We start from the raw sequence: 15,210 nt of genomic DNA, 5'->3' as shown, positions 1-15,210 counted from the left end.
GTGCAGCTATGACCCAAATTTGATATAAAATTGGATCGATTGAGCCCATATTTATTGGTCGAGCTATGAGTTTTAAAATATTAGACGAGACATAGTCAAGACCAATAAATATTGGGCATAAAGCATCCAATTTTATCATTATTATGTTTTGGATCCAATATTTTCACACACTTGGATTCATCAAAACATAATAATGGTTGCAATAAGATTGGAACTGTTCATATGAGACCAAATTTACAAGTTGCGGCATCCGGAGGGACAGACGGACAATGCCAAAACAGTATGCCTCGCGGTGGAGACATGAAAATGGACCCTCTAATGACCATGTAAGATATCCGTAACAGAGCACAAAAATATGATGTCATGAATGGGATACACACATGTCTACATCATGGACATGTGATTTTATGCTACAGATAAGCTAGAGAATGGGGCACCAAACATTAGCTATAAAACATTCATAAAATCATTCAATTCTTGTCAAATTAATATAAATAAGGACTAGGGATGTTTAAAGCTGTTTAAGAATGTTCTACACAATTATGACACTGAAAGGAAAACCATTTTACATCCAAAGATCCTGGCAAAGCTATCGAGCAACAGTGTGATACGGTGCACTGGCCGGCTTGCATGGCTACAGTGGAGTGACCGAGATGATTGCAAGAAATGTTCAAATGATACCATGGAAATTTTAAATTTCAAAAGGGGAACTGGAAGGAGAAGGTCTAGCTATGTCACTATTTGCCATGCTTGTAAACCTTGATGATGATCACTGGAATAATATTAATAGTTATTAGGTTCAGCGTCAGTATGGTACGAAAAATTATCATGTGCTCAGTGTCATACTGGGTGAAGCCGACACTGAGTGCACAATAATTTTTTGTACCATACCGATGCTGAACCTAATAACAAATTTATCATACCACTATGAAGTCATTCTGAATACTGAAATAATTACATTTTAATTGTTGTAAAATAGGAAAAACATTACAAAAATTAGATGACTGTTCCGCGTATTACGTATCCCATGCATTTTACACGCCCGGTTTACGCGAATTGCCTTTATACGAGTACCTTGCCATATACGTGTATCGTGCTTGTGCATTACGCTCTCACTGACTAGATATAAGCGTATTATATGCACTCACTGACTAGATATGAGAGTAAATCCGGTTAGCGGTGTTCTTTGATGTTTTCCTTAGTGGTATGATAAAATAAAATGCATTACCTGCCAAACGGCAATCGCTAGGGTTATCAGCTGCTAGTGCTGCAGTATACTGAGTGCACATCGCAACTTCGCAAGTCGGCTATTCATTCCATTAATACTGTATACCAAGTCCAAGTCTATCCTTATTCCAAAATATTTCAGGAAACAAAATGTGTCTTTTATGACATGATTTTGTAATGGATGACGAACAAAGTGCATGATTTTGTAATGGAGGACGACATCGGTCCAGTGCAGTTTCTATACATGCAGAACCTAATTGCAGTCACTCGATCATATTCACCCCCACATATTGCAACAAGTTGTGTCTTTTATCCGCTACATCAGACATTTCACCTCTTAATTTCATCACAATCACATTTGAAATGTTCTATGATATTATGTTGCAACTTAAGTTATAATTTCTTGGTTAATTCCTCAGCCTAGTATATTACAAATAAATTATGGATTCATGCCCAAGAAAATGATGTAAACAAATGATATCACATGTCATCAAGCTATAATATGAATGGACAATTCGCCTGTGTACGTAGTGTACCACAAAATTCAAGCTCCCCTCTCTGATCAAAACAAAACAACTTTGCCATCAACATGGTGAAACCGTCTCGAGTATTGAACCCAAGAAATCATCGATAAATGTTCATTTTTTCCTAGTTATTCTAATCTTTATTTTTTTGAAATATTTTCTATAGTTAAGTTATCACTTTCAGTGTGGTTTTCCGACACGATGGTCACAGGTGATGCGCCAATATGCAATGCATGTAGTGCATGAATATGACTCGCTATCTATAAGAGCCAAAGCATCTGGGAAAAAATATTGAAATTTCACCAAATAAAAAGGAGAAAGAGCCCATTTTAAGCAAGATAGTTGGAGAAAACTTCAATTATTGAAAATAAATTACAATTCGTTAGTGATGTATCATGATTTTGGTCAATTTTGGGTATATAAGTTTTAAATATTGTCCTCTTAAATTACCCCAAGTCCCAAAGCTTAAATTTAATTAATTAATTAGTAATTTCAATTTTAAAAATAATTAAATTGGTGTATGGTAAGAAAATAGTAAAGCATGTAGAAAAGTGTATAACATAGGCCACTATGTGATGCACTTTTTCGAAAAACAGGAAAACAACACATCACATAGTGGTGTATCATGCCACGATACACCACTATGTGATATACTATTTTAGTAAAAAGTGTAGGCAGGATACGCCACTGTGTGATGCACTTTTTTCCCTATTTACCAAAAAGTGCATATATAGTGGCGTATCGTACGATACCCCACTATGTGATACACTTTTTCCTATGTTAACATTATTTTTCCGTTTCACATACTGATGAATAAGTTTGGAATCGTTTTTTACCAATTTTTTCAGCAATTAGCACTTCCGGTTTTCAAATGTCTTTTCCACTGCTTTTAAAACATTATTCAATGTTTTTACATGTGAAAATCAATGTATTTAGGTTACCTAGGCACTAAGCTTTCCATTGATATATAATTTGTGATGTTTTCAATTGTCAATGAATATCACCTTTAACTGACTGCTTTCATGAAAGTTGAACCACAATCATTAGAATTTCAGCACTGTGCAAGCATTTGTTAATATCTTGTGGTCATCCTGGATGAATACAAGGTGTGGCAGGTTAAACTTTCCACTGGCTTTAATATCATCATGTTAGTTATTCAATATGGTGGTATTCTACAACCACTTGTCTGCTATTCTCACCATATTAGCTGAATTATGGAAACCAGTGAAATAATTGAACCAACACTTCACATACACATCTTTTGTGGTACATGCATGCTTTGATCAATAAATATTTTGTTAAATAAAATAGATCAAACAAAAAGAATTGAAATTGGTTAAAATGAAAAGGAGCTGAAAGGACTGAAATGCTATGCATTGCTTTAATTTTGAAGAAATGAATATGCAAGAGTAACTTTATGTGATACTGCATGACAGTTTGGCAACCCTGGCAAACATGTAAAGAGATAAAACCATGCATATTTGTGACTGCACGCTATAAACTGACTGACCTGCATGCGCCCATCTGGCAACTGCAGAACAAGAACATAAAATAACATGCATTACTTTAAGGCTATGGAAAGTCTCTTTGCAAAAGATAACAAAATATGGGGTTTCCAAGGACAAAAAAAGATTAAAATTACCTGATCTACTACATATTATCCTTAAAAAGGCCTGCAAATATATTTCAAGTTCATAATGCTACAAAACTATGTGATTTTAGAAATTTAATGCAGTTAACAATATGGGTTTAAAACCAGTATCTATGTTGTCAGGCATGAGAATGGCTTTTTTGAAGAAAAAAAAATGCCTGAACAAGCATGTGAATTTGGCCTAAATGGCCCATGGGTGATGTGGGCATTAAATTAAGTGCCTTTATTTAAATACCATAAGATGACTGTAAAACCAAGTGCTACTGCTACATGACAGTTTTCATACTTACCCTTCCCAAGAATCTTTTGCCTTCATAGGTAGTGTTCTGTGGTGTTCTTACACTGCAATTCTGTTATAAATACCAATTAAATCAGATCAAGTGCAGTGAGATAAACAATGGTGTTTTTTTTGGAAAGGAACTATATTTACTCTTAAAAATTAATTTGTTTACCCCACCACAGCTCATCCCGCGCTGCTCTAGTGGTTACTAAGTTATCCAATAATTATTTTTTTCCTAACAGGAAAAAGTCCAATATATATAATTGGCTTAGGGGGTTTGGGGATACAACACGGTTTGAAAATAAAGCACATAAATAGGAATTCTACATGAAGACCCACCCCATCATTTGGCATAATACAAAGTGGCTCTTATACTATTCTGGAATGTATATCCATGAAATGAAGAGCTTATTTGCAAAAGGGCTCCACTTTTTGGCTTTTTGAGAAAAACAGCTTTTTTTAATTGTGCAATTATTACTTGTTCGATTTGATTCATTTTGGTTTTGGATAAAGTGTTGATGGATAGAAACTAAAAGAATAGGTCTGGTACAATTTTCAAGCCTTTCTATTTATTTTATTATTTCTTTTATGTCGCACCTTTTGTGGATGTAAGCCCTTTTGCAGCACAATTAATTTAGCTGTTTTCTAGAAACCACCTTTGCAATCACATTTGAGCCCATTTTGTCGCACTATGTTATGCAACTTGACTAATGCTTTCAAAATCAAAAAGAAAAATTGAAATATCTCATAAAATTATGAATTTTTAATTAAATTCGCCAAAATGCCATTTTCTGCCATTTTTTGAGTATTTCCGAAGATACACATTTTGTTAATTAAAATTAATTTTTTCAAACATATTGACCCAAAAACAGTTCCTTTTGGTTTAAAAGTTAAAGAACATTCAAGGCTACTATAAAACATCAAAAAATTAAAATAAAACTATTTTCCTAAAATGTTATATTCGTTTTAAGTTCAGATTTCGGAAATTCGAAAGATTTCCCGAAGGAAAATATACCATATCTCCGGAAGGGAAGATGGCACGAAGGTCAAACAACCACCAAAATGTGTATTTTTACCCACACTATAACGTTATACCAATAACTCAATTTCGGCCAGGGGTGGACGTAAGCCCTTTTGCATCTCAGCTCTTCAAATACATGTGCCAATACATGCATTCTTTCACTCCAACACCAAAAGTTCAGGGAGGTTAAATATAACAATACATAATATTGAGATTATAAGCTTACTTCAAATGGCAGAAGCGACAGGGCATGCTCTATTAGAATGCGAGTTAACCTTTCTGAATAGAAAATAAACTCATCCCGACTAGTGTGTTTATTCCTGCAAAGACAAAGTACAATAATAAGAACTAGATGTGATTTGTGCTCGATGAGTGCAACCCATTTAGCAATTTAGCCAAGCCTATTTGTCTATGGGACTCGTTACTGCATACATACAGTGGCGTAGCTGCCTGGGGGCAGGGGAAATTGCCCCCCCTGGCAAAAATTGCCGATTTGGGCCCCGCCCCCTAGTGCAAGGAAAAAAGAGGAAAAAGGAGGGAGAAAAGGAAGAAAGAGAGGAGAGAGGGAGAGGAGGGGCATAGAGATGGGGAATCCATACGATATGCAATACCATACGATTATTATCAATAAGCCTGGCAAAATTTGGGCCCCCGCCCCCTTCCCCCAAGTGCAGGAAAATTTGGTGGATTTGGGCCCCCGCCCCATACAGGCTTGCCCCCCCCCCTGAAAAAAATCCCAGCTACGCCGCTGCATACATAATAAGGTAGGATCCAAACATGAGTGAAATGCCACAGTATTTACAATGTAGCATTCTTTCCTGAAGATCATGTGATATTACCCCCTGGGGCCACTTGAATTCAGAGTTGTATATAGCCCACGTATGACTTACTTACTTTGACCCCAATTCTTTGTACAATTTTTAGACACTGGCTATATGTGATGCATAAAGTAATGTCATTGTGCTGTATAATGTGTGGAAGAGAAGCATTTTTAGTGAAAATCACATTTTCAGCAATAGTGACCTATGCATGACCTTTGACCTCGAGTTGTAACATATGTGCCACCAACCTTCTAGTGACCAGGTGAAATTATTGTACTATCATGTAATAGTGGAAGCAGCAGCATTTTGAAGATATTTGGTTACATACTGGAAATGACCCCTAAATTTCCTTTGACCGTAATCCTTTAAACAAATGTTACTATCACATTTTCGGCCATAGTGACCTATGTATGACCTTTTGACTTCAAGTTGTTCATATGACATTGTGCCACCAGCATTGTAATATGTAATTTAAGTCCGGCTGCCAAATGTAACTTTTCCGCAGCAGCTTGTTTTGGTGTCCATAGTTTTGCTTTTGGTAGATTTTGTTTCTCAAGACCACAAATTTTAAAAATAAGTTTACTGGAAACATAGCAAAAAAGGGTCAGGTCTACATGTATATGATTCAATGGACATTGACCTTGGTCATGGTACCATGGTAGCGAAACATCCTAACTGTGGCAAACTATCCTTTTTTTAAATTGTTTATAGAAGACAAACAATTTGAGACTATTTGCATAGAAATCTGGAGTATTTTTCAGGTTTTGACTCCCGTGGAGTTCAAATGGTGACCTTTTGACCTTTCTGCTTATAACTCCTGAAGGGAATATCACAGATAGGTAAAGTATACTTTTCTGGATTGCTATGACAAGAGGAATAATTTGGTGAACTTTTCAACAGCATTTGAGCAGTTTTGAATTTTGACCTCGGTATCAATGTTGACCCCCATAACTCAAAATGCTCAATGCTGACAGAGGCCCAGAAAACATATTTTTGAAATGGGTGATCTTGAGAAGCAAAATCTATCAAAAACAAACTATGGACACCAAAACAATGTGAAATCCACTAGCAGCCGGACTATTTACAGAAGCAGCAGCATTTGAAGGTATTTGGTTACACACCAGAAATGACCCCTATTTTCCTTTTAGTACACAATAATATACAGGCGATATTGGTCTCCCTTCCAGCATCTGGCCATGACCAACAACACGGTTAGGAAATAAATCCTGCAGGCGATTCCTGACTGCAATGCTCCTATGTGTGGGAGTGCCATCTTGAATAAACTAGGATCTCCGGATGGACCCATTCCGTTGTCCATATACATGAACAAGTTCTGGTACAACTTCCTGGTTTATGATGTCCAGATAGAGATCACTGTTGATGTTTTGGTTGGCAAAAACAGGCCCAATGAGACAATTGTTCCCTGTTATTGCAGCAAAGACTGTTAACTTGCGACAGTCATTGGGAATGTCAAACACAAGTTTTTTGGAGGGTTACCTCTGGGGGCATATTCTCTCACATTTTGTGTGGACACTGTGCCATTCATGCCAAAGTTTGCTTCATCCACAACCACAACTTCTCTAAGGAAGCCCTGGGGCATATTTACAAGCTAGTTGCAAAATGCCAATCTTCTACCTGAATCTCCTGGCTGAAGTCCATGACTTGTAAGGATAAAATGTCAATGGATGTCATGCTTTAATATGGGCATGAACGTCGTTCGTGGTATGTTCGGCAAATTGTTGTGTCGAGAACTGACTCTGGGATTAGCGGCAAGTTCCCTTTGAACAGCTGCAATATTTGCAGCTGATCTGCCAGTTCTTGGACATCCACTCCTTGCTTTGCTCTTCACACTTTGCTCATAACACTTCCAAAGTTGTGAAAGTGGTTCGTATGTAGAGTTATGGTAGGTTTCGGCGTTCGAGAAACGAATCCGATATTGGTTTTGCACTTCTAAAAAGCTTTCTGTTCAAAGTATACCTCTGCCATAAGAAGTCCTCTCTTGTGTTGTGAATTGCCTCATCTTGACACCTTGCAAACCTATCTAGAAATAAGCCACGCAGTTACAAAATGCACGAAGGCCTATTTAAAATTCAAAAATTGTGCCAGGTGAAACCTTTGTAATTGTGTAATTGTTATGCTAGTTGTTGGTCAATGACAGGAGTGAAGTTCAAGTACATTATTGTATAGATGACAAGTAAATGGAGATTAAAATTGATTGTATTTCGTTCATGTATGTAAAACAATTATCACTTTTGAAAGACAAGCTAAATGACTTGTGTTTACCAATTATTAATTACATGTATGCCTAACGCATACGCAATTAGCAATCGGACGCATCCCATTGAATTACAAGTGGACAGAGTGATTTTTGACCCTCGGATGTAAAACTATACACCATTTTGTTAACTTTGCTTCTTTTGCTTTCATTTCTTCATCACATACTTTTAGAAAGATTCGAGCAACCACCCTTTGAAATAGGGTAAAGTTGTTTTTGGACACGTAGTATACATCAGCATTGAATAAATAGTTACAAACGTTAAAGATACCTAAAAGAAAATCAAAATTACCTGATAAATGTATGAAGTCCTTTGACTTGTACTGTGTTTGTTACTACATTCAAGGTGTCTGGTAAGGGTTGGTTGGCATGGGCTTGGGGCAACTCAGACCTAAAAAACAACAATCTCACATTAGGCAAGAAAAAAGAAATTGTAGCATTGGAGTAATGGGCTATTAGCCTTTTCGAGATATGGCGGACACAATAGGATGGCGCTGCATGAAATGGGTAAAGTCTTTTAAATTTGCCGGGTTTTACCATATTGAAGACTGCCGTCCTATTGTGTACGCCATATCTCGAAAAGGCTAATTGCAAAATAGGGTAAGTCGGGTGGATTTTTTCTTACTTCCTGTACTATATTGAATATAATCTATTCTAACTCTATCTCTCCAACCTACTGACCCCCCCCCAAAAAAATCACACTGGAGGGCAAGCAAATAATCTTTTTTTGGCTATCCTCAGCAGTGACTGCTTGAGTTTGCAAATTGGACACACTCACATGTGCAAGAATATATACCATATTCATTCCAATAAGCGCCCATACCCCAATAAGCATCCACCCACGGTATTTTCAATAGCTTGAGGATTTGAAGTCTTGTGTAAACTTGCAATACATTTACTGCATCAAAAAAGCTACTAGAATGTCTTAGGACCCTATTATAACGTATAAATTTGTCTCTAATAAACAGCCCTTACAAAAAAATTGGGTAAACCAGGGAAAAAATAAGCGCCCACCCAAAATGACTTTGAAAAGCACCCTGGGCGCTTATTGGAATGAATACAGTAATACATGTTAAATGTACAATTTTGTCTACATAAGATTGCTTACACATTTGCCATTAGAACAGTTTGATATACCAAAATCTGAATGTTAGGGTATTCTAGTTTAGCAAATACTGATGTCTCGTTTGGTCTGAAAGTATATTTTTGCAGAGGTCTGTATGCTTCCCTGCATGTTTGGTTCCAACTCTATTATATAATATAGGCTGATATTAAGTTAACTGATTAATTGGTAGTCAAATCACATATCCACAAAGAAGTGCTAAATATGTTGATATGTGGCCTTCCAGTTCATACAATATTACGGTCAAGTTTTACACGTCCTAAAAAATGATATTCAATTACACCATGGTAAAGACTATAAATTGTAATTACCTGAAGTTGAAGCCCCTCTGTGAGTTAACATGAAAGAAAGCAAAGCAAAAAGAAAGAAACATGCAATACATAAGAATGTTTAAAAAATAATCAAATATGATTTACCCAGTCTTATAGCCCTATCCACTTTTAACAAGAAATTTAGTAACTTAGTGCTCATTATTAAATACTGTACTGACTCTTGGTTTGGTCCCATTATGCCTGGTTACAATCCCATCCGATATTTTTAGGGGGAAATTCAGTAAACTAGAATTATGCAGTTCATAATTAAGGTGGCCCCCACACAAAAATGTGCAAATAACAAAGGTTTGTAAATATAAATATGCAAATAACATGACAAAACTATACACCACATCAGGCCACCATATCATACCAAGTTTGAAGTTGATCAGTTATTGTGTTTAAGCTGCAGAGTGGAATAATAAAAATGTAGGCAAATAGGCAAATAAGCTTATTAATTATTCATAATTATATGCAAATAACATTAATAAGTGAATCGGTGAGTGCATTTAAGCTGCAGAGTGGATTAATGAAAATGTAAGCAAAATATGCAAATCAGCTCATTAATATTCATAAATATGCAAGTAACATGACACAAAATATTACACCAAATCAGACCACCATATCCTATCACCACACCATGTTTGAAGTTGATTGGTTATTGCGTTTATGTTGCAGAGTGGATTAATGGTTTCGCTTCCACCCAGACGGACAGCCAAACAACCAGGCAAAAAAATCAAACAAACTGGCAACCAACCATTTGGGCAATAACATATGCCCCAAATATGTGTGGGGTCAAAAATTGTTGATAAAATACTTCAGAAACTTGGAAGTATAATTTTCCTCCGGTTTTATTATTTTATTAAGAAAACAAAATCGTATGACTTCTTGTAAGCAAAACAAGCATGATTTAGCAAATGTGTCCGAAAGCTTAAGGAGGCTGTGTACTCTCAGACATGCATGTAGTAAAAGTGCAATAACTTTGTAATTATTCGCATAAGACATATAAAAGTATACATTTTTATGAAGGCAAGACATCAATAAATCTTAATATAAATACAGATTTGGGGTAAAAACAACCATTATGAAGAAAATCACAAAAAAGTGAGTTTTTGGCAATATTTGTTAGGTACATCATAACAAAAAAACACTCTTTTCAAAATATTTTATTTTGTTTTTAGCTCAATCGTGAGGCTCCATTCCAAAAACTTTTTTTTATATTTTTTTGATATTGGCCTTATTTTTTGAGATATTTACCATATAAGGCATCAAATTGAACTTTTTAAAATTCACAAACGCCTATTTGCACAAAATGATGCCTAAAATCGGAAATAGACCAAAATATAAAAAAATGAGAAAACCGTTTCTTGAGTCGATCATGCTTTTTACGATGATTATATTTGCTTACCTATAGATGCTGTATTTATTGAGTTATCGTGTACCTAAATCGTCATTTTACCGAGAAAATGAACATTGAAATAATGGCCGTTGAAGTTTAAAGTGGTCACATTTTGCACTTTCATCGAATCTCGCAGGAGAATGCGGCAGTTTTATTTTTCTACCTTACATTACATAAACATCGGGTAAATCCACGGCCCTTGAGAAGTTTGAGCGAAATCCATTCATAACTTGATATTTAAATCGGGGAAAGAACTTGAAAAAACCCACATTTTATCAGCTCAAACGGAGCCATTTGACCACTCGGCATTTGTCCTTCCGTGGTGTGTCCATAAGATGCGCCGCGCATGTAGATAAGCGTCGCGTATGTGTAGCGTATTTGTGCGTTAACAAATTGCGCGATACATGCGAACGCGATGCGTTATTCTTGTGCGATGTACCCTGCTGGTACAACAAAGATTTTCTTTCCTTTTCAATTTCAAACACGAGTCGAATAGTGAAATAAAATCCTTAAAATATTGCAGTTGGAGTTTACAAATTTGGATTTTCATTCCTTGTATTTATAGAAAACATAACAAAGTACAAACATATCAAAAAAACTCAATTTTGCGAAAGAAACAATGTCTAGAGTACACAGCCGCGTTAAGACAAACTATTTTTAAAGGAGGCATAACAGAAATATCTGTTTGTATTTAGCATTACCTTTTCCAATTGGTCATGTACATGTTGCACAATTAATTCCATTGCTACTGTATTCTCTGCTCCTGTTGAAAGAAATAAACAATATTACAGGCCATGCCTGATTTGAATTGCACAAAATTCCCTTTGTTCGCCAATCAAAAGAACAAACATTTATTTTCACACAAAATCAGTATTTATGGCTTCAAAATTCACAATTTTTCAGCATTAACTAACATGTCAGATTTTATTGGAAAATTTTATTATCAAGTTTAAAGTGTTTATCAGAGGTTTAAACTGGTTTTTACATGCCTACAACTATTTACCATCAGTCAAAGTTGATAATCGCCAATTATAGAGGGCACCCTAATTAATAAGTGTTGAGGCGTGTTATTTTTGATATTTAATGATCTGTAGATTCAGATCTAGGGTGGATCAGTTCTTCAGTAATATAAACATTGGTTTTTAAAGGACATGAAATGTTAAAATTAGCAGTTAAAATCTTTGAAACCACCAAATTGGTACATTACTTTGTCTACTAATTCTATTAATCTACCAAATTGGTAGATTACTTTGTCTACTAATTCTATTAATCTACTAAATTGGTACATTACTTTGTCTACTAATTCTATTAATCTGTAGATTCAGATCTAGAGTGGATCAGTTCTTCAGTAATATAAACATTGGTTTTTAAAGGACATGAAATGTTAAAATTAGCAGTTAAAATCTTTGAAACCACCAAATTGGTACATTACTTTGTCTACTAATTCTATTAATCTACCAAATTGGTAGATTACTTTGTCTAATTCTATTAATCTACTAAATTGGTACATTACTTTGTCTACTAATTCTATTAATCTACTAAATTGGTACATTACTTTGTCTACTAATTCTATTAATCTACTAAATTGGTAGATTACTTTGTCTACTAATTCTATTAATCTACTAAATTGGTAGATTACTTTGTCTACTAATTCTATTAATCTACCAAATTGGTAGATTACTTTGTCTACTAATTCTATTAATCTACCAAATTGGTAGATTACTTTGTCTACTAATTCAAAGTAATCTACCAAATTGGTGATTACTTTGTCTACTAATTCTATTAATCTACTAAATTGGTGATTACTTTGTCTAATTCTATTAATCTACCAAATTGGTAGATTACCTTGTCTACTAATTCTGTTAATCTACCAAATTGGTAGATTACTTTGTCTGCTAATTCTATTAATCTACTAAATTGGTACATTACTTTGTCTACCAATTCCATTAATCTACCAAATTGGTAGATTACTTTGTCTACTAATTTATTAATCTACCAAATTGGTAGATTACTTTGTCTGCTAATTCTATTAATCTACTAAATTGGTACATTGTCTCGAGACAGCAGGAAAGCACAACAACGCAAAGAATAGACTCCGCATTGCCCCCACGATCATGAGGACCATTTAATACACATAAGCTTATTTATAATAATTTCACAATCTCATAGAAATTAAGACTATATTGAGATAATAACAGATTTCATATCAATTAAACAAATTATATACATTGAGATGATTAATTGCAGCAAGCATTTGGAATTATTTATCATCTTCATATAAATCAATAAATACACAAATTATTGGAAAAATGTGTACAAGCCAACCATACAGGCTGGACAAACAAAAGTTGACTTCTGAATCACATTTAACCAAATTTCATCTTAAGCAAATCTTAAGCATATCTTAAACAGATACATCTTTGGATCAAACAGAGGATTGGATTGGAAAACAGCATTTTTAACCGCAATTAAATAATTAGAAATCTCCAAAAGAATAAACAATGCCAACACTAGCAAACGAACACTTTGTATTCAGCAAGATACGGCATCAATGCTTAAACCATTTACTGATATATAATCCACTGGTATTGACAACCAAGTAAATAAAGATACTCCAAATAAGCAACAAAGCATTTATAACCCTGGTATAAAACGCAGCAGAAAGGGAGGAAAGCATGAAGGCAACCAATAGCCCACCATAAAACGCAGTAGAAAGTGGAGACAATCTACCGACGAGATTCTTCAGGTTTCGAAGAAACTCCGTAACACATTCAAACACCATAAAACGCAGTAGAAAGTGGAGACAATCTACAGACGAGATTCTTCAGGTTTTGAAGAAAATCCTTAACACATCCAAGCACCATAAAACGCAGTAGAAAGTGGAGACAATCTACCGACGAGATTCTTCAGGTTTTGAAGAAACTCCATAACACATTCAAACACCATAAAGCGCAGCAGAAAGTGGAGACAATCTACAGGCGAGATTCTTCAGGTTTCAAGAAACTCCGTAACATATTCAAACACCATAAAGCGCAGTAGAAAGTGGAGACAATCTACAGACGAGATTCTTCAGGTTTTGAAGAAAATCCATAACACATTCAAGCACCATAAAACGCAGTAGAAAGTGGAGACAATCTACAGACGAGATTCTTCAGGTTTTGAAGAAAATCCTTAACACATCCAGGCACCATTAAACGCAGTAGAAAGTGGAGACAATCTACAGACGAGATTCTTCAGGTTTTGAAGAAAATCCTTAACACATCCAAGCACCATAAAACGCAGTAGAAAGTGGAGACAATCTACAGACGAGATTCTTCAGGTTTTGAAGAAAATCCTTAACACATCCAGGCACTATTAAACGCAGTAGAAAGTGGAGACAATCTACCGACGAGATTCTTCAGGTTTCAAGAAACTCCGTAACACATCCAGGCACCATTAAGCGCGGTAGAAAGTGGAGACAATCTACAGACGAGATTCTTCAGGTTTTGAAGAAAATCCTTAACACATCCAAGCACCATTAAACGCAGTAGAAAGTGGAGACAATCTACTGACGAGATTCTTCAGGGTTTGAAGAAACTCCGTAACACATTCAAACACCATAAAGCGCGGTAGAAAGTGGAGACAATCTACCGACGAGATTCTTCAGGTTTCAAGAAACTCCGTAACACATTCAAACACCATAAAACGCAGTAGAAAGTGGAGACAATCTACAGACGAGATTCTTCAGGTTTTGAAGAAAATCCTTAACACATCCAAGCACCATAAAACGCAGTAGAAAGTGGAGACAATCTACCGACGAGATTCTTCAGGTTTTGAAGAAAATCCATAACACATCCAAACACCAGAAAACGCAGTAGAAAGTGGAGACAATCTACCGACGAGATTCTTCAGGTTTTGAAGAAACTCCATAACACATTCAAACACCATAAAACGCAGTAGAAAGTGGAGACAATCTACAGACGAGATTCTTCAGGTTTCAAGAAACTCCGTAACACATTCAAACACCATAAAACACAGTAGAAAGTGGAGACAATCTACAGACGAGATTCTTCAGGTTTTGAAGAAACTCCATACAAAGCATTCATTCCCCTTCTATAAAAGCGCAGTAGAAAGTGGAGACAATCTACTAATGATATTCTTCAAGATTTCAAGAAATTCCATACAAAGCCTCATTTTTTTAAGCATAAAGCAGCATATTTGGACATACCATTTTATTGGAGTATCTTTAACCATATTTAGTTACTGAATCACCCTTCCAGCTTTTGGGAGGGTGGGTGGGATTTTTGGTCCATCAAGATCGAAGGAACAATTGCAAGTGCATCACTAGGAGAACTATGGACATAACAAAGGAATTAAAAAATAAGACGGAGACCTGAATGGCTGCACACCACTAAAGTGACAGCTGACTGGACAGAAAAACTGAGCTTGTTGCTATAACAACATAACAACAACCCCTAAATTAAAACTGACTTGACCAGGAGACCAAACACTTTAAGTGTACTTGAGAATGCTCAAGTGGGAATAAGAGGATAAGCCTCTACACCTAGATGCACATGACAGCCTAATGTCCCTGCTGCT

General features: G+C 35.6%; 1 protein-coding gene across 2 annotated transcripts in view; it reads right to left on the bottom strand.

Annotated features, from left to right (window-relative positions):
* The window catches only part of LOC140165734 (uridine-cytidine kinase-like 1), a 74,909-nt gene that overhangs the window by 29,046 nt on the left and 30,653 nt on the right, over positions 1-15,210 (bottom strand). The window contains exons 8-13 of one of the 2 annotated variants that reach the window (XM_072189049.1): positions 11,334-11,395; positions 9,234-9,250; positions 8,092-8,190; positions 4,930-5,023; positions 3,693-3,752; positions 3,262-3,282 (exon numbers count right to left, since the gene is read on the bottom strand). In XM_072189049.1, coding sequence (XP_072045150.1) covers positions 3,262-3,282; positions 3,693-3,752; positions 4,930-5,023; positions 8,092-8,190; positions 9,234-9,250; positions 11,334-11,395 — 353 coding nt within the window. The remainder of the gene's footprint in view (positions 1-3,261; positions 3,283-3,692; positions 3,753-4,929; positions 5,024-8,091; positions 8,191-9,233; positions 9,251-11,333; positions 11,396-15,210) is intronic. The other variant, XM_072189050.1, reaches the window with a different exon arrangement.

Source organism: Amphiura filiformis, chromosome 12 (genome assembly GCF_039555335.1).
Source record: "Amphiura filiformis chromosome 12, Afil_fr2py, whole genome shotgun sequence".
Classification (NCBI taxonomy): Eukaryota; Metazoa; Echinodermata; class Ophiuroidea; order Amphilepidida; family Amphiuridae; genus Amphiura; species Amphiura filiformis.
This window is presented reverse-complemented; position numbering and strand designations above follow the sequence as displayed.